General features: G+C 39.1%; 1 protein-coding gene across 1 annotated transcript; it reads left to right on the top strand.

Moving 5' to 3' along the window:
- Positions 1-506: 506 nt before the first annotated feature.
- Positions 507-19,051, top strand: FEM1B (fem-1 homolog B). Its single transcript, XM_017666962.3, has 2 exons — positions 507-1,847; positions 12,927-19,051. The coding sequence occupies exons 1-2, from the start codon at positions 1,600-1,602 to the stop codon at positions 14,560-14,562; spliced, it is 1,884 nt and encodes a 627-aa protein (XP_017522451.1). The 5' UTR covers positions 507-1,599; the 3' UTR covers positions 14,563-19,051.
- Positions 19,052-19,253: the final 202 nt, after the last annotated feature.

Genomic DNA, 19,253 nt, shown 5'->3' on the forward strand with positions numbered 1-19,253 from the left:
TTCTGTGCTCACCAAGTGTGCACCCTGCTCAGGGCTTTTGTCCCAGCTCCTTCCTCTGCCTAGAACACCCAAGCCTGGAGTTACAGGGAGGGAGGTCTGGTCTGATCACCCTAACTAAATTAGCAACCCCCACCACCACTCGGTTTTATTTGCTTCCTAGCAGATGCTAATAATACGAACTCCAGTAGTTTTGTCTATCACTTGTTTACTTGTTTGTAGTCTGTTTTCCCCACACCACCACAAACGTCTCAACTGACGGCACTGTTTTTCTTGTCTATCACTGAATCGCTAGTGTTGAGCCTGGCACATAATAGTGTCCATTTGTTCATTGAACATCTCTAGTGTTCAATGGACAAATGATTTTTTCAAATCCTAACTATCTTGTGCGGTATGTGAGAAAACGGAGGGTCTGACAGGCTCAGGATCAGAATCCTGGTCTGTCTCAACACTGACCTGTCTCCCTTCCCAGGGTCCTCCGTGCCTTTCCACCATGGGGGTTCTCCCTGCCCCTGACTTCAGGAGGGTCTTCAGCTCCTTCTCAGGGCCTAGCGTCGGTCCTTAAGTCCCCTCACGTTTCTGGGGCTCAGAGACGCTGTCCTTTTCCAAAAATGGATCCTGCCAGGTGCCCCTCCCTGGGCCCCCAATCAGGGGCAGAGAGGGGTCCCGCCCCATCAATGGTAAAATGGGGCGGGCCCCCAGCCCGCCGGTAGTAGGGTTTCAGTGCCCTCACTCTGGTGCCCTCTCAGGCAAGGGATCCCCAGGGCTGTGTGGGGGCGCCAGGAGTCAAGGGCAAGGAGGACATTCAGGTGCGAACCGGGCAAGGGCCCACTTGGCGCGGTAGAACCTTTCTTCACGAAGGCCTCGTTTGCCGGCCGGTCGACTTTGGAAGAGACACCCCGCCTACTCGTCCCTCCCGCTCGCGCCCTCCCCTTCCCGGCCCAGTCTGCAGAGGCTCGCCTTCGTCCCGAGCCGGATCGGGGGCTGCTGCCGCGGGAGCCTCCGCATCGCCCCGGGGGCCGCCCGGCGTGGAGCTCCGAAGCCTTCCCCGGCGTGTGGCTCTTCTGAGCTCCGGTGGGCGAGGGCCTGCGGCTTTCCTGCAGCCGGGCAGGACGGAGAGCCGAGGCGGAGGCGGGGGCAGCTTCAGGCTTCAGGCCCGGCGGGCCGGGACGGGTGAGACGCGCCCACCGTCCGCCGTCCCGGGCGCGCGCGGCCCTCTAGAGACCTCCTCGGCCACCCGTAGCTCGGCCACGCGCCTGTCGCAGCCCGCAGGAAGGAGGGGTCCGGCTGGAGGCCCGGGGCGGCGGTTGCCGTGGAGATGCCCTCGGCCCAGGGCCGACGCCTGGGGCCTTGGGGGCAGCAGCCCTGACCGCCTTCCCCCTTGCCGGGGCTGGGTCGCGGACGTGCCCCCCGCGGCATTCGGCCGCCTCTGCGTCCCCGCCCCCTCCCGGCCGCGCTGCTGCCTGGGCGCGGCGGCGGCGAAGGCGCCCCGTTGAATGGGCTGCGAGGGCCCAGGTTTGAAGCGCTGGCGAACGCGGCCTCCGGGGGCGCAAGGCAGCAGCAGCGGTGGCGACCAAACGGGTATTGGAGTTGGCGGCCGCCATGGAGGGCCTGGCTGGCTATGTATACAAAGCGGCCAGCGAGGGCAAGGTGCTTACTCTGGCCGCCTTGCTTCTCAACCGGTCTGAAAGCGACATCCGCTATCTGCTTGGCTATGTCAGCCAGCAGGGAGGGCAGCGCTCCACGCCCCTCATCATCGCAGCCCGCAATGGGCACGCCAAGGTGGTGCGCTTGCTCTTAGAACATTACCGGGTGCAGACTCAGCAGACAGGCACCGTCCGCTTCGACGGGTAGGTACATCCCAACTCCCAGCCTCCTCCCCAGCAAGCATGGACCCACCACTTCGCGGAGTGTGTTCCCTTCTCACGCCCCTCCCACACTCTGTCTTCACGGAGGTATTCACTTTTCACTTTTTGTGCTTCCTTCTGCCCGTTAATGCCCGTTTCATCCCCCAGGGCTAATCCTCCATCCCACGTTTTGCTGCTCATCCTCATCAGTCCCCTACCCCTTATCGCTTCTATAGGTAAATAGCCACACCCTCTGCCTTGATATCTAATAGATAATTCTGTACTAGCCTGTGAGCAAGCAGTATAGAGGAGGCGGCTGCCTTTCCAGGTTTTAGGTTTATCAGTACTAGGGTTCTAACCGAAATCAGAAATTAACGAGGTCGGCAATTAACATTGAAAACCTCTGTTTGATGAGTTATTGGTCACCCAGTTTTTACCCCTTGAAGTGAATGGTCCGATAAAACCTTCAGCGGGTTGCTGGACTTCAGTGTCGAAATATAAGCCCTTAGAACCATCAGCAGGCAGCCAGACATCCCGACATTCTGTTTTACATTGCTGGGGGTAGATATGTTGGCTGCAAAAATGACTCTGTACCCTGTATAGGAGATGATCCCATTGTTAAACTATGTATTATCCTCTGATATTATAGGGAAGCTTGATAATTTACTGTTATTTGAGGTGGGGAGTTCAAAAATTCCTATTAGAATAGTTAAAACTTGTCCTCGGGTTTAACTGTACATATTTTGGGTATGGTACTGTTGAATACAGAATTGTCAGGTTTGACCGCATTATCCTTTCTTCTGTGGTGGATGATTATAATGTGCTTTACAGATTACAAACTTCATTGGTTGTATTTGTTTCTGTTGATTTGTGCCAATACATAAACTATTACAGCATTTTCTTCTTTTGAGATACATGTGGTCCAAGCATAAAAATCTGTATCTTTAGTTTTGGTGATTGAAAACTGCTTGGTTAAAACCTGACTGAAAAAGCACCACTTCTTGAGGATGACTAGGGCATTGTTGAATTTTGGCTGATTCTTTTTTAGGTTTAAATAAAAAGATTTTTCTTCTGTTTTAGATGGGAGGAAAATATTTTAGAGTTCTACATTTTAAAGAAATGTAGCCCACGGGTAGTGGTTAATCTCTGGTACCACTTCTCTAGACATTAAGAAAATGGTCTTTTTCATTGACCAAAGATGGCAACCTGATTCATGTTTGCTTTTTCCTTACTGGCTCCTGTCTCCTTTCTGTAACTCCCTGTATTCCCACAACCTTTCCTCTACCCAGAGGAGGAGTGAAGCAGAAATGACCCCTTGAACTTCCAGCGCCATTCCAGCTGCATAGGCACATGCATCCATGGAGATACGAATCTCTGCAGCAACAGCTGCTGGGAACACTGTTAATAAGGAGCTTGCTGGGGCCTATTTGGATGAGGGGAGAATAAGTGGCAAGAAAAAATAGTTGTCTAATGCATTTGGAAAGGTTTTGCATATTGCTGTCCTTCTTGACTATCAGGGAGAAAGGTACCGTGAGGTGGCAGTTTAAAAAACCTGAAATGACTAGAAATATAGCTCTGATCCTGTGCAGTGGTTTACCTTGCCCAGTATTCTGCACTGGCAGTGAAATTAAGGGGTTTCAGTAAGCAAGCATTTATCTGAACTCCTACTGTGTGCCAGGCTTTGTGTTAGGAATTGGGCATGCAGAGATGAATAACATACTGTTCCCACTATGGGGGAAGACATTCTAATGGGGATACAGAGAAATAGATACACAAAAGAGTAATTTGCAGCCGGAAGGAGTGCAGGACGAGGAAGTGCTCAGCTTTGCCTGGGTGACTCAGGGAAGACGTCCAGGTGAGGTGGTCTGAGCTGGATCTTAAAAGACATGAAGAAGAAGATTCAAGCTAGGGAAATTGAGACAGAGATTGTGGGGTACTGGAGAGAGGTGGAGGCCAGATTTTTGATGATCTTTGTGTAACATATCGAGTCAGACTGGTAAGACTGCAATTGCAAACATTTCTGTCATTTAAGATTTTGAGCCTTTTTGAATCTGTCTTTTTGTTTATGGCTTATTTATGAATTTATTACTGTTATGTAAAAGTAGTTTAGTGTTCTATTTATTAAATGCCTATGATGGACCCAGCCTGTGTCATGTTCTGTGGAGGATACAGAAAAACAGAAGGCTTCTACTTTTGAGGAGCTTACCAATTAATTAACAAAGGAGAAGAACTGAAATTCATGGCCACCTTTCTGCCCACTCACACCAATTTATTCCAGTCATTTTGGCATTTCAGAACTAGATAAAGAGACTGTAATTTGCAAATGTCATATGATTTCACTTTACACTCATTCTAGACATGGTGGAAATGTTAGCCTGAATGAGGTTTTAACAACTGGAAGCTCACTTAATCCATTGGGGGCTAGGTTTTTGAGAGGTACTTAGCCAATCCCCCCTTTAGATTCCATTGGCACTTGAGACCCATGGCCAGGTGGGGACTAGCAGGTTCACTTTGTGTGCTGAAGTAGATTCGTGTTACCTAATTTTTAGTCATTTGTGTACCATCTTCATATTTTTAAAGTCCTACTTCGTATCTTCTTCCTAAGCAACAGTAAATTAATTATGGGTTTGATATGGTACATGTTATGTGTGTGTGTGTGTGTGAGAGAGAGAGAGAGAGAAACACATTAAGTAAATAAGATTAAAATTTTAAGAAAATCTATGTTCTGCCTGATAACTTCCATAATACCTTAGAAAACTAAAATAGATTCATAATAGAGCCTCAAGGGGGAAGGGACTACCCACCTACATTAAGCCCCATGCTGATATTTGCATTCTTGTTCATATTTTTAGGAGTAACATTTAAGATGATTTTTCTTACAGCTTAATATATGAAGACCAAAATTGACATGGGAGAGAGGACATGACTGGGGATGAAAGAACCTTTAGTTGGAGAATGGGAAGCTGTTAGGAATGTTATAAATATGAACAAAACAAAGGGGAGGTGCCATATGACCATGTAATAGTTTGCTGGCCTGAGTTCTGAGGGTCCGAACACCCCATCTCAAAGTTTATGGGGAATCCCTGTCCTAGAAGAGGTTTGTTGAGATAGGTGGGAAGGAGAAGAGGACCTCTGGGAATTCTGAGGCTTTTTGTTGAGGGTTCTTCCTTTTAAAAAACATCAGTGCTAATGCTGATACTTTCAGTGAGTGTCCGGGTACATCATCATTTGACTTTATTTAGAAAGTCATTGCCAGTATATATTTCAAGGAGCAACATTTCATCTAGTAAGTGATTGTAAGGATTTTGCTTGAAATAAAGTGCTGGTCATTTACATTTACTGAATTTTTATTTCTATTTCAAATGCTTGAACCAGATGTTTTTATTTAAAATTGAACCAGGAAATAGATGAGCTTACTTTTTGATCAGAAATGTAATTATTGTGAAATGTTTCCATCGTTGATGCACATACTTTGTTTAAAAAGATGAATATCAGATTATAGTTCCTTGATTTTTAAGATGAAATTTCATAATAGAGAATTTGCATTGCAGTTTTAGACTAAGTCTAGGAAGATCATTATTTTGTAGTGTTTCTCCTATAGGCATTAAGTAAAAATTGTATCAATTTTACTGTATTTTTATTTTTTGTTATACATGTGGTTAGTATTTTTGAGGCAGTATACACTTACAATTTTAGCTGAATTTTGTAACAAAGGAATGTCATAGATGTTAGGGTTATAATTCCCTTTAATCTGTCTAAAATTTTTGTTTAGATGTAGAAATTCCAGATTCTCTAAGGCTAATGGTTCTGAAGGAGTAATCAATCATTTTATAATATGTTTTGCAGTGAAATTTTTGTCATAAACTATTAGAGGTTTTTAATTGTCTCAATAAAAATTGATAATTGAAACTTCTTTTGAGACTCCTGTCACATCACTGTGTGAAAAGAATGGAAATTATTAGGCTACCAGGAAAAGTATTAAACTATTATAAAAACCAAGTGAAGTATATACTCTTAAGTTTTGCTCTTACATTATTAACTGACAAATTTGAGGTCAGAAAAAGATTTTAATCACTTTCTCTTTTTCATCTTTAAAATGGGGATCATATTTATCTTGTATGGTTATTGTGAGAGTTAAAGACAATGTATATGAATGCTTATATTAGTGTAACATTTCTTGAGTTTTAGATAGTTTAGCTTCATGTTCCTGGTGTTTAATAGTTTTATATTTTAAAGAATACAAGGAAACACTGTAACTATGCAAATGAACCTATGTGTTAACTATGTACTAATTTTTTGATTATATTAGTAATCAGTTTGAAAAAAATGCTTTTTTAATTGAAACAAATGTTTGGACAATGACATGTCAATGTTTCCTTACATTTGATGGATTTTACAGTTTCCAGAGTACTTTTGACTTTTTAATTTCATGTAAATTTTTTAGTTACAGATTTGTAAAGTGAACAAAATAATAGTATCTACCTCATAGGATTATTGGGTGGAGGTTTTTGTGAGAACTAAATGAGATACATTGCATATTAAGCACTTATACAGTGCTTGGCACATTGAAAGTATTAGCTATTTGTATTCATTTAAACTGTTTTTCTTTAAATTGATTTGTGCTTATTTGTTTTAATTATACCTGTTTTTAGTTAAGGTATAACATACAGTAAGGTGCATAAATCTTAAGTGTACAATGCAATAAAATTTTAATGTTTACATCTAGTAATCACCCTCTAGATCAATATGCAGAACATTTTAATCACTCCAAAAGTTTCCCTTGTGCCCTTTTCAGTCAATTCCCCCTCCTTTCCTCTCCCAGAAGTAATGATTATTCTGACTTCTATCACCATAAATTAGTTTTGCCTATAATTGAACTTCTATAAATAGAATCATGCAATATATTCTCTCTTTTCTGTCTGACTTTTTTTTTTGGAACAATTCTATGAAATTCATCTGTGTAGTTGGATATATAAGTGGTTTCTTTTTTTTAAAAACATGCCTTTTAATATTCCATTGTATGTACAGTTTATTTATCCTGTTGATGGACATTTTAGTTGTTTCCAGTGTTTGACTTGTGAATAAAGCTGCTATGAACATTTTTATATGTGTTTTCTGCTGGACATTTGCATTCGTTTCTCTGTATTAGAAGAGAATGCCAAGGAGTGGAATTGGTGTGTATGTTTAATAGTTATTGCTGAACAGTTTTCCCAAAGTGGTTGAACCAAATTACATTCCTATCTGTAATTTCCATCAGTGAAGAATTTTAGTTGCTTCACATGCTGACCATGAACATTTTCTCATATCCTTATTGTCATTTGAAGAGCTTCTTTTGTGAAGTAGACTTCTCAGTCTTTTCACTCATTTTTTTTTATTAAGGTATCACTGATATATAATTTTATGCTCAGGTTTCACTTGAGCTACCTTGTGCTTACTACATTCCCCATATTATCAGGTCCCCCCCACACATCCCATTGCAGTCACTGTCCATCAGTGTAGTAAGATGCCACAGAGTCACTACTTCTCTATGCTATACTGTGTTCCCCGTGACCCCGTATATTATGAGTGCTATCATAATACACCTTAATCCCCTTATCCTTCCCTTACCACCCACTCTCCCCAACCCCTTTCCCTTTGGTAACTGCTAGTCCATTCTTGGGTTCTGTGAGTCTGCTGCTATTTTGTTCCTTCAGTTTTGCTTCGTTGTTATACTCCACAAATGAGTGAAATCATTTGGTACTTGTCTTTCTCTGCCTGGCTTATTTCACTGAGCGTAATACCCTCCAGCACCATCCATGTTGTTGCAAATGGTAGGATTTGTTTTCTTATGGCTGAATAATATTCCATTGTGTATATGTACCACATCTTCTTTATCCATTCATCTACTGATGGACACTTAGGTTGCTTCCATGTCTTGGCTATTGTAAATAGTGCTGCGATAAACATAGGAGTGCATATGTTGTTTTGAGTCTGTGATCTTGTTTTTTTCAGGTAAATTCCTAACAGTGGAATTCCTGGTCAAATAGTATTTCTACTTTTAGTTTTTTGAGGAACCTCCATATTGCTTTCCACAATGGTTGAACTCATTTACATTCCCACCAGCAGTGTAGGAGGGTTCCCCTTTTTCCGCATCTTTGCCAGCATTTGTTGTTGCTTGTCTTTTGGATGTTGGCCATCTAACTGGTGTGAGGTGATATCTCATTGTGGTTTTAATTTGCATTTCCCTGATGATTAGCAATATGGAGCATCTTTTCATGTGCCTGTTGGCCATCTGAGTTTCTTCTTTGGAGACCCATTTATTGGGTTATTTGCTTTTTGGGTGTTGAGGTGTGTGAGCTCTTTGGATGTTAACCCCTTGTCAGATATGTCATTTATGAATATATTCTCCTATACTGTAGGATGCCTTTTCTGTTGATGGTGTCCTTTGCTGTACAGAAGCTTTTTAGTTTGATGTAGTCCCACTTGTTCTTTTTTGCTTTTGTTTCCCTTGTCCAAGGAGATATGTTCATGAAAAATTGCTCATGTTTATATTCAAGAGAGTTTTACCTATGTTTTCTTCTAAGAGTTTTATGGTTTCATGACTTACATTCAGATCTTTGTTCCATTTCGAGTTTACTTTTGTGTATGGAGTTAGACAGTGATCCAGTTAGTTTCATTCTCTTACGTATGTCTGTCCAGTTTTGCCAACACCAGTTGTTGAAGAGGCTGTCCTTTCTCCATTGTATGTCCATGGCTCCTTTATCATATATTAATTGGCCATATATGTTTGGGTTTATATCTGGGCTCTCTATTCTATTCCATTTACCTATGGCTCTGTTCTTGTGCGAGTACCAAATTGTCTTGATTACTGTGCCTTTGTAGTAGTGCATGAAGTTGGGGAGCATAATACCCCCCAGCTTTATTCTTCCTTCTAAGGATTGTTTTGGCTATTCAGGGTCTTTTGTGGTTCCATATGAATTTTAAAACTATTTGATATAGTTCATTGAAGAATGCTGTCAGTATTTTGATAGGAATTGCATTGAATCTGTAGATTGCTTTGGGCAGGATGGCCATTTTGACAATATTAATTCTTCCTATCTATGAGCATCGGATGTGTTTCCATTTATTAGTGGCTTCTTTAATTTTTCTCAAGAGTGTCTTGTAGTTTTCAGGGTGTTGGTCTTTCACTTTCTTGGTTAGGTTTATTCCTAGGCATTTTATTCTTTTTAATGCAATTGTGAATGGAATTGTTTTCCCGATTTCTCTTTCTGCTAGTTCATCATTAGTGTATAGGAATGCAGCAGATTTCTGTGTATTAATTTTGTATCCTGCAACTTTGCTGAATTCAGATATTAGTTCTAGTAGTTTTGGAGTGGATTCTTTAGGGTTTCTTATGTACAATATCATGTCATCTGCAAACAGGGACAGTTCAGCTTCTTCCTTGCCAATCTGGATGTCTTTTATTTCTTTGTGTTGTCTGATTGCTGTGGCTAGGACCTCCAGAACTATGTTGAATAAAAGTGGAGAGAGTGGTCATCCTTGTCTTGTTTCTGATCTTAAAGAAAAGGCTTTCAGCTTCTCACTGTTAAGTATGATGTTGGCTGTGGGTTTGTCATATATGGCCTTTATTATGTTGAGGTACTTACCCTCTATACCCATTTTGTTGAGAGTTTTTGTCAGGAATGGATGTTGAATTTTGTCAAATGCTTTTTCAGCATCTATGGAGATGATCTTGTGATTTTTGTCCTTTTTGTTGATGTAGTGGGTGGTGTTGATGGGTTTTCTAATATTATACCATCCTTGCATCCCTGGAATAAATCTCACTTGACCATGATGTATGATCTTTTTGATGTATTTTTGAATTTGGTTTGCTAATATTTTGTTGGGTATTGTTGCATCTATGTTCATCAGGGATATTGGTCTGGAATTTTCTTTTTTTGTGGTATCTTTGCCTGGTTTTGGTATTTGAGTGATCCTGGCTTCATAGAATGAATTTGGAAGTATTCCCACCTCTTCTACTTTTTGGAAAACTTTAAGGAGGATGGGTATTAGGTCTTCTCTAAATGTCTGATAAAATTCAGTGTGTAATCATCTGGTCTGGGGGTTTTGTCCTTGGGTAGTTTTTTGATTATCTATTCAACTTTGTTGCTGGTAATTCGTCTGTTTAGACTTTCTGTTTCTTCCTGGGTCAGTCTTGGAAGGTTGTATTTTTCTAGAAGGTTGTCCATTTCTTTTAGATTATCCAGTTTGTTGGCATATAATTTTTTCATAGTATTCTCTTTTTCACTCATTTTAAAAATTGGGTTATTTTCCCTTTTTAAAATTGATTTATCTACTGCAGATATCTTGTCCAGTTAGTGGATTGACTGCCTATTCACTGTCTTCACAATGTCTTTTGATGAAGAGAAATTCTTAATTTTGAGAAAATCTAATAAATCAGTTTTTCTTCTGTGATTATTGTTTTTTGTACTCTGTTTAAGAAATTGTCATCAACCCCTAGGTCATGATGATAGTTTTTTTTTCTTACAAGCTTTTATTGTTTTACTTTTTATGTTTTAGGTCTGTGCTACTTCTCTAAATTTTGTGCATAGTGTGAGTTAAGAGTCAAGGTTAATTTTTTTACCATATGGGTGTCTAGTTGCTTCAGCACCATGTGTTTAAAAGACCATAGTTTCTACCTGAGTTTCACTGGAGCTTTTGTCATAAATCAAGGACTCTGTGTGTGTGAATCTATTTCTGGAGGTTTTTGTTTTATTAATATATTTGTCTTTGTGCCAGTGACGCACTATCTTAATTACTGTAGTTTGTCCTCCAACTTTATTTTTCTTTCAAGAATATCTTGGTTGTTCTATGTCCTTTGCATTTCTATATACATTTCAGAATTGGCTTGTCAGTTTCTATCTGTGTATGGATACATTTGTGTGTTTGTGCATCTATGTGCTTGTGTGTGTGCATACACAAACACCTGCTGGGATTTTGATTTGAATTGCATTGAATCTATAGATCATTTTGGGGGATAATTGACATCTTAATGCTCTTGAGTCTTCTAAACTATGAACATGGAATATTTCTTCATTTATTTAGATCTTCTTTAATTTATCTTGGGAATATTTTGTAGTTCTCAGTGTAGAGGTCTTCTGCATTTTTTATTAAATGTATTACTAGATATTGATATTTTCTGATGTGTTGTAAATAGTACTTTTTTGACTGTGAAAAAATTTTTTGAAAGAAAATTCTTGAACTTTATGTGTATAAAGTAAATTTTAATTGAACTGAATTGTTTGTGAAAGGTAGATAGTTGGCAACCACTAAAACATATCCCTGATGTAATGTCTTATTTTCTTGATTGATTATTTTAAAAAATCAATTAACATTTAAATGGTATTTAAACAAATAATAATTTAAAAAGAAACTACAAAAGGTTTCTAATTCTTGGGAGGGGTGGGGCGGGGGAGGGTTATCTTCCATACAGTAAAATGCACAAGTCTTAAGTATGCAGTTTGATGAGTTTTTTTTCCTAAATATCCATCCATGTAGCCACTACCCAGATCAAAATACAGGCTATTTCCAGCAGCTTTAAACCCTTTTCCCAGGCAGTCCCTCATAATTCCCCCATAGGGAGTTAATGAGAAAGCTTTTGCTTGTAAACATTTTGTGTCATTATTTGAATCTGAATAAGTAATTGCTTGAATTATTATAAAGTAGGTCTTCTATATTCAGAAATGGTAGTGTTGTTTTGGGGGTGTTAGTTGGGTTAAACTATGATATTTGTATTATCTGGGGGACTGTACGCTTTTTCACTTCACGAGAGAGATAATTCAGCCTTCATTAAAACAGAAGGTTGCACAGGGAGAAGCTCACCAGTGAGACTTTTTGTGTATATGTTTGATTGCTCTAGTGGATAGTGCTTTGATGGATGTTTATCCTTAGCACTTACAAGTATACTTATTTTAGTGGCTCTAGCTAGTAGATCTGAGTCTCTCTGGCAAATATCTGTTTTTTAGGTCTGATGGTCAGTAATAGGATAAAAGTTAGGAAATTGAGGAAAGCCTGAAAGTGGAAAGGTGGGAAAGACTGGCTACCTAGCAAGAGTCTAATTGTACATCAGAAGTGAACCTAGTGCATATCAAGACCCTCAGTAATTTAAATGGTGACCGTGAAGCTACAAAGCCCCATCACAGACTGAAGGTCAGGGAACATGCCTACTTGGTTTTCAGGAAGTGCCAATTTTTCTTGCTGTTAGTATTTTTTCCCCAATGGTTTAGTTGAGCAACACACATAGATACATAATACAAACACACACACACACATTTTAAACTTTTTAATTGAAGTATAAGATAGAAAAATGCACTAGTTGGAATGTATAAAAGCTCCACAAAGTGAACACGTTCGGTTAATGAAGTCTGTCTGTGTTTCCTCACATTCACTGGTGGCGGGCACCCTGACCTCTGCTACTGCCTGTCTGTAACTGATACTACAGTGAGCACTCTCTTTGGTTGGCTTCTGTTGTCCAGCACCATGTTTGTGTGGCCCATCCATGTGGTTGTGTAGAGCAGTAGCTCTTCCATTCTCATTGCTGTAGTAGAGTATAATACTTGATTAGCTTAAATAATCTTAAGGAAAAATCATCTGCTTAAGTACTTTCCTTCTGAAGAGGTTTCCAATACAATGTTAATGTAGAGACTGGGGTGATTTTCTCACTGGCATTATTTGAGAGAAACGGTGGTACCTGGGGGATGCTGGGAAGGAGGAACATGCCGAGCTCATAAGAGCCAGGGTGTCAGCTTTGTGGTGAAGTTACACACCTTCATACATTTCCTCTGTGTTTCCTGAAATTTACACTTTTATAGTAGAAAGTTGATTTTTTTTTTAGGTTAATGTACTTTAATAAAAACTAATAACTAATGTTTCTTGAGCTAATACTAGATACAAGTACTAGGCAAAGTGCTTTACTTAAGTTAACTGCCTTTTTTTTTAGCAAACTAATGTTTTATTCATGTTCTGTAGATTGAAGATTTGGTTGTTGCAAATGAATACATTCTTTAAACTTACACTAGGGTATGTGGCTTCCATTTTCTAACTATTTGTTCTTTTCATGAATAGGTATGTCATTGATGGTGCCACTGCTCTTTGGTGTGCAGCAGGAGCAGGGCATTTTGAAGTTGTTAAACTTCTAGTCAGTCATGGAGCCAACGTAAACCATACAACAGTAACTAACTCGACCCCGCTGCGGGCAGCTTGCTTTGATGGCAGACTGGACATTGTGAAATACTTGGTTGAAAATAATGCTAACATCAGCATTGCTAACAAATATGACAACACCTGCCTAATGATTGCAGCATATAAGGGACACACTGATGTGGTCAGATACCTTTTAGAACAACGTGCTGATCCCAATGCTAAAGCACATTGTGGAGCCACAGCATTGCATTTTGCAGCTGAAGCTGGGCACATAGATATTGTGAAAGAGCTGATAAAATGGCGTGCTGCTATAGTAGTGAACGGCCATGGGATGACACCATTAAAAGTAGCTGCTGAAAGCTGTAAAGCTGATGTCGTCGAACTGTTGCTCTCTCATGCTGATTGTGACAGAAGAAGTCGGATTGAAGCTTTGGAACTCCTGGGTGCCTCCTTTGCAAATGACCGTGAGAACTATGACATCATGAAGACATACCACTATTTATATTTAGCTATGTTGGAGAGGTTTCAAGATGGTGATAATGTTCTTGAGAAAGAGGTTCTCCCACCAATCCATGCTTATGGGAATAGAACTGAATGTAGAAATCCTCAGGAACTGGAATCCATTCGGCAGGACAGAGATGCTCTTCATATGGAAGGCCTTATAGTTCGGGAACGGATTTTAGGTGCTGACAATATTGATGTTTCCCATCCCATCATTTACAGGGGAGCTGTTTATGCAGATAACATGGAATTTGAACAGTGTATCAAGTTGTGGCTTCATGCCCTGCACCTGAGACAGAAAGGTAACAGGAATACCCACAAGGATCTTCTTCGATTTGCCCAAGTTTTCTCACAGATGATTCATTTGAATGAAACTGTGAAGGCCCCCGACATAGAATGTGTTTTGAGATGCAGTGTTTTGGAAATAGAGCAGAGTATGAACAGAGTAAAAAATATTGCAGATGCTGATGTCCACAATGCTATGGACAATTACGAATGCAATCTCTATACCTTTCTGTATTTAGTGTGCATCTCCACCAAAACACAGTGCAGTGAAGAGGATCAGTGCAGAATTAACAAGCAGATCTACAACCTGATTCACCTGGATCCCAGAACTCGGGAAGGCTTCACCTTATTGCATCTTGCTGTCAACTCAAATACCCCAGTTGATGATTTCCACACCAATGATGTCTGCAGTTTTCCAAACGCGCTTGTCACCAAGCTCCTGCTGGACTGTGGCGCTGAGGTGAACGCTGTGGACAACGAGGGGAACAGCGCCCTTCATATTATTGTTCAGTACAACAGGCCCATCAGTGATTTTTTAACCTTGCACTCTATCATCATTAGCCTAGTGGAAGCTGGCGCTCACACTGACATGACAAACAAACAGAACAAGACTCCGCTAGACAAAAGTACAACTGGGGTATCTGAAATACTACTGAAAACTCAAATGAAGATGAGTCTCAAGTGCCTGGCTGCCCGAGCAGTTCGGGCTAATGACATTAACTACCAAGACCAGATCCCCAGAACTCTTGAAGAGTTCGTTGGATTTCATTAAGTGACTGCATATGTAAAATTGTTTAAAGTGGTGCTAAAAGTAAAGGACTTTAATCACAGATAACAGAATGATGTGTTCACAAGTTCTGTTTCTTTCCATTACCCTTCCTCCCTTCCCATCCTTCCTTAGTTCTGCATTTGGTCGTCTTACCTCATGCAGTTAATTGATTTCAAATCACTTAGAACAAAGCCACACTGTTTAGGTGTAACTATAATAATCTAAGATGTGGATATTGGATAAAAAAATATTACTTATTTTTCTTTTTTTTTTAACTTGAAGTACAATTGAGATGCAACATATTAGTTTCAGGTATACAATATAATGATTCAACATTTGTGTTCTTTTTAAGGAATGAATATAAAATACTTCAATTATGTAACATGGGACATTTATGATTTGAAGTTGATAATGTTTTAAAAAACTGTCTCTGCAAAAGCATTTCTTTTAAGCCTGGGTCAGCATTATTATCCTTTCAGCAGTTTTGAGGATTTCATGAAAAACAGCTAAAAAGAAACATTAAAAGTAATGGGACACCCAGGTGTTCTGCATGTGCCAAACTGCTGCAGGTGGTTTTCACTCTGGATTATTTATGTGGAGTGATACAACATATTATAACATCAGGAGGATTTAAAATATAATAGCTGCAGATTAATCTGAAAAAATGTTCTCATTTAATAGTAGTTACAAATATGAAGTTAAATCCATTGAAATTGTTGCATTATACTGGGTGGTATATGGTAGTAATCTTAAAGCAATTTTTTAGAGAATACTGATGGACACTGTAAGGCTTGAATTCTAAAATTCTTTGATGTCTCTATTTTCATATGATTTAGCTAAGCTGCAGCAATGTTTTCTTATGAAACAAATTGTCACAATATAGTTATACATTCTGTTTTTGTCCCTTTCTCCCTCTCCTCCTGTGTGGTGTCTTTTAAAATTTGGAAACTACTGTCCCAGAGAGCATGACTCGTGCCTCCCTAATAAGATGTTTATGATAGACGAAAGGGAATCAGGATATTTTTAATTTTTTTACTTTCTTACTTAGTCTGTGATAAGAAGTAGAAAAATCACTAGCTGGGCATAGGAAATAAAAAGTTTTTGATGATGAAAATAATTTGCATTTCCACTTTGAAAAGTATTTCTGTCTGAGAGCTGTAAAGTTTCCAGTCATATATTCAATATGTCATTTATTTCAACAGGCTGTACAGAGGTTTTTATGTGTTTTTGTTTTGTTTTAATGGCAACATTTTAACTGTCAGACTAAAAGAGTATTCTATGATTATCTTTTAAGCATCACAGAAATTCAAGTAAAGAGTACACACCCATTTCTATTGATGTTAAATATGATCAAGTAAAATTAACTATCTGTATTTTTCTCCCCAGTGCCAAATGAATGCCTTAGCTACTCATAGTGCATGGTACTGTTAACTGAAGACCTGCAGCTTTTTTTCTTTAAAGAAAAGCATTATAATGATGTAGCAACATCAGATTTAAGCTAAAAAAAATAAAACTGTAAAGCTTCAGTTAACTACGTATGGATATTGCTTTGTGAAATATAAGAGAAATGTTGCAGTTGAATCAGTGTAAACATAATGACCAAGCCAAAATCAGCACCTACGGCCTTTAATAAAATAGGGACCCCAGAAAATGAAATACTTTGAAGGGTGGGGAGGGGATGGAAGGGGGAACTTTAAAAACTTTTTCCCACAAGAATGCAAGATACTTTGACAGCTACTGCAATTAAATTTCATGTATCTTTCTGCTTCAGTTAGGAATGCTTTGATGGTAGATTATGTCATGGTAATATATTTCTGTTTTCCTAACCTGAGATTTTTACAAGGAAGGTTTTTAGGATCAGTCAAAGGGAGGTATTTGAATGAGCCCTAATTTGAAAATTACTGTCCTTGATCCTCCTGGTGTGAATCAAGGAAATACTGTACCTCACTCTTGGCAACTTTCCTGGCCTGAAAGAGAAAATGTACATCCTCAAGGTGAGTGAATCATGCCTTTCCCATAGCTTAGATCAGACCCTGTATTTTCAGACTTCAAGGTCTGCTTATTTGGTATCCTGAGGAATGTCTCAGGAATGGCAGGGTATTCAGCTGGTTCCAATATTATTGTGTATGATTTTTAAACACCAGAACTTAAACTGTCAGATAATGTTGAATGTTTTAAAAGTCATTTCATCCCTTTGGTTACCCAGGACCAATGCTATTTAGATATTATTTATAAAATGAGGATAATGATTATATGTACATATTTAGACATTGAAATTTAATGACACCAGGTGTTTTTGAGAAGGAAAGACTGAATACAAGAGATAGTAAAACTGCTGATTGAAATGCTGACAAAGTTGGAGAATGAATTTGAAGACAGTGGAATAAACTGAATTCTAATGGTAACTTAATTTTTTTTATTATGGTAGGACATTGTGTGCTATATTGCTAAGGATCTAATTCTGTCTTGTAAAATAAATCCAAATATGTATTGTGAAACACCTGTATAAAGCCATTCTTGAAACAAGTGATCTACATGCCTGTTTTTTTTTTTTTTTTGGTAGAATTATGTTAAAATACATTTAGCCAAACCCTTCCCAAGCTTAAGTTTTGTTTCATTTTGTTTTTAAGGAAAATAAATAGGTAAGAAAGGTAATAATTCTGTATCTCAGCTCTGGGAACGCTAGCTATCTTCCATTTTTCAGCCACTTTTTGTCATTTTATGTTAATTATTTGTAGAATGAATGCTTTGGTTAGTAAGTCTTTGGTAACATTACAGTTTCAATCAAAACTTTTTTTTGCTCAGTTAATTGTCATATACATTTGGTTGACTTGGAGACCCAGCTGAATGAATGCCTGGGCAAACCATGTGAAACTTTGGTAGGTTTTATGCTTTTACTAGAGTGGGTGAAATTGAACTCTTGAGTTTAGATAACTATTTAACTCAAGAATGGGCAGGAATTCCATCCCCACAATTGATAAAGAAGGGGACTGTTTTTAACAGAAGAACTCTGACGCCACATAGGGGTTTTTGGTCTACTCTGGGTTGCTCTAGCAGGCTACAGTCCGGGTACCTTAAGGTTCTTTGCCGTGGGAACGTCAAACAAAGGACCAAACAAGCCAACCAAAAAGCAAGCTTCAGCCTTATTTCTGGGAAGGATTTTATTTATTTATACTAGTAGTTGATTAATCTAACTTATTATTATGAGAAACTTCGATAGGTATGATAGCACTGTTGGACGTGACAAATGATTTGGAGGCAGCAGCTCCCTACGTATCAACTCTGCATTTGGCAAGAATTTTTGAAAATTTAAATTCCAAGGGAACAACACCCTGTCACCAGTCTCCACTGAAGCTAAGGCAGCTACTTTATGAATAAGACCACTTTGGATTATTTAAGCAGAAGCATTTCTTTCTTGGAACAGGGTGGGGTGAGAGTGAGTTGCTGGACGCTGGGTTACAGTTTGCTGGCTTTAGAAGCAGCCAGTGGTTGAAGTAGTGAATAGATGGATAACAGTATAAAGGACTTGTTTTTATGGTAAACGTTCTATAAAAATTTTAAATGTTCCTTTTCAGGCTCACCAGATGTGTCAACGTACAGGGGACTTCTCTGTTTTCCTCAGTCATTATCCTATGACATTAAAATGGGTTAAAGAAAACAAATGCTCTATGAGAAGTTACTAGTCCGTAAGATTTTAAGCTGTGTGTTCATTCCTACTCTGAAAACGCACAGCTCTGCTCTGGGTACCCTCTCTAGAAAGTAGAAAGCTCCTAATTATGTATGGCACACGGCAGGGCTTTCTCATACATTTCTAGCAGACTTGCCCAAATCTTCAGGTGGGCTGGGTTGTACAGCATCCCCTCCCCCAAATATGGGATTTGAAATAAATACTATACTGATAGTGGTGATAGATATATTAATTTTAAAGACTGTAAAGTAAATGTGGTCTCTAGTCCTAGGTTTGTGGTGTGTTCATTTGTGTTATGGGTAGGGAAGGGACTTTGACTTGATGGTTATGGGGAGTGTATCTTGATGTGTGTGCAGGGTGAGTATTGCTAAATCATTAACAGCTTCTCAGTAGGGGTGAGTCATGTGATGAGTGACCTAATCAGAAAAATGAAGGAGTGAAGTTGCAAAGTTTGCCAAGTGATGAAGTGAACAAGGTTTTGTGTCTGTCTTTAATCAGGTGTTGTAAAATTTGTGCATGGCTTTTTTTGTTGTTGTTGCTTAGTAATTGGTTGAGGGGAAAAATCCTCAGCTTTGCTAACCAGTCTTCCCAGAGATACATAGTTGGGAGTAAAATCTGACTGGCCTAACATGTTGAAAAGATTTTATTCTTGGTAATATTCACCCCATCCTGCATCCTCCATGTAGAGGACTGCATTGTTGTACTCTAGTAACTCACTGTGATTTATAACATACCAGTGATGTCATTCTGTTGTGCACTTTTGTCAAACCATTTACGTGACTTTAATAAACATAGTAAACTTGCTGACTGCGCCAGAAGTCTATTAGTGATTTATATATTGCATGACATTTTCTATTTGAGTTTGACATGTAGAATCATTTTTAATTTCTTGGCAGTTGACAGCTCAGCCAATTTGAAACTAACAATATTGCTGTGTAAAAGGAGAAAATGGTGTTTGTGTTGAGTAAATGTTTGAAAAAAAAAAACTACCTTGAAGTTTGTGTCT

This window comes from Manis javanica, chromosome 8 (assembly GCF_040802235.1).
Source record: "Manis javanica isolate MJ-LG chromosome 8, MJ_LKY, whole genome shotgun sequence".
NCBI lineage: Eukaryota > Metazoa > Chordata > Mammalia > Pholidota > Manidae > Manis > Manis javanica.

What these genes read in the sequence shown, in the direction of transcription:
- FEM1B (XM_017666962.3), top strand. Translation starts at nt 1,600, where the DNA reads ATGGAGGGCCTGGCTGGCTATGTATACAAAGCGGCCAGCGAGGGCAAG. An exon ending in GGCACCGTCCGCTTCGACGG is followed by an intron (nt 1,848 to 12,926) that starts GTAGGTACATCC and finishes TTTCATGAATAG; the next exon opens with GTATGTCATTGATGGTGCCA.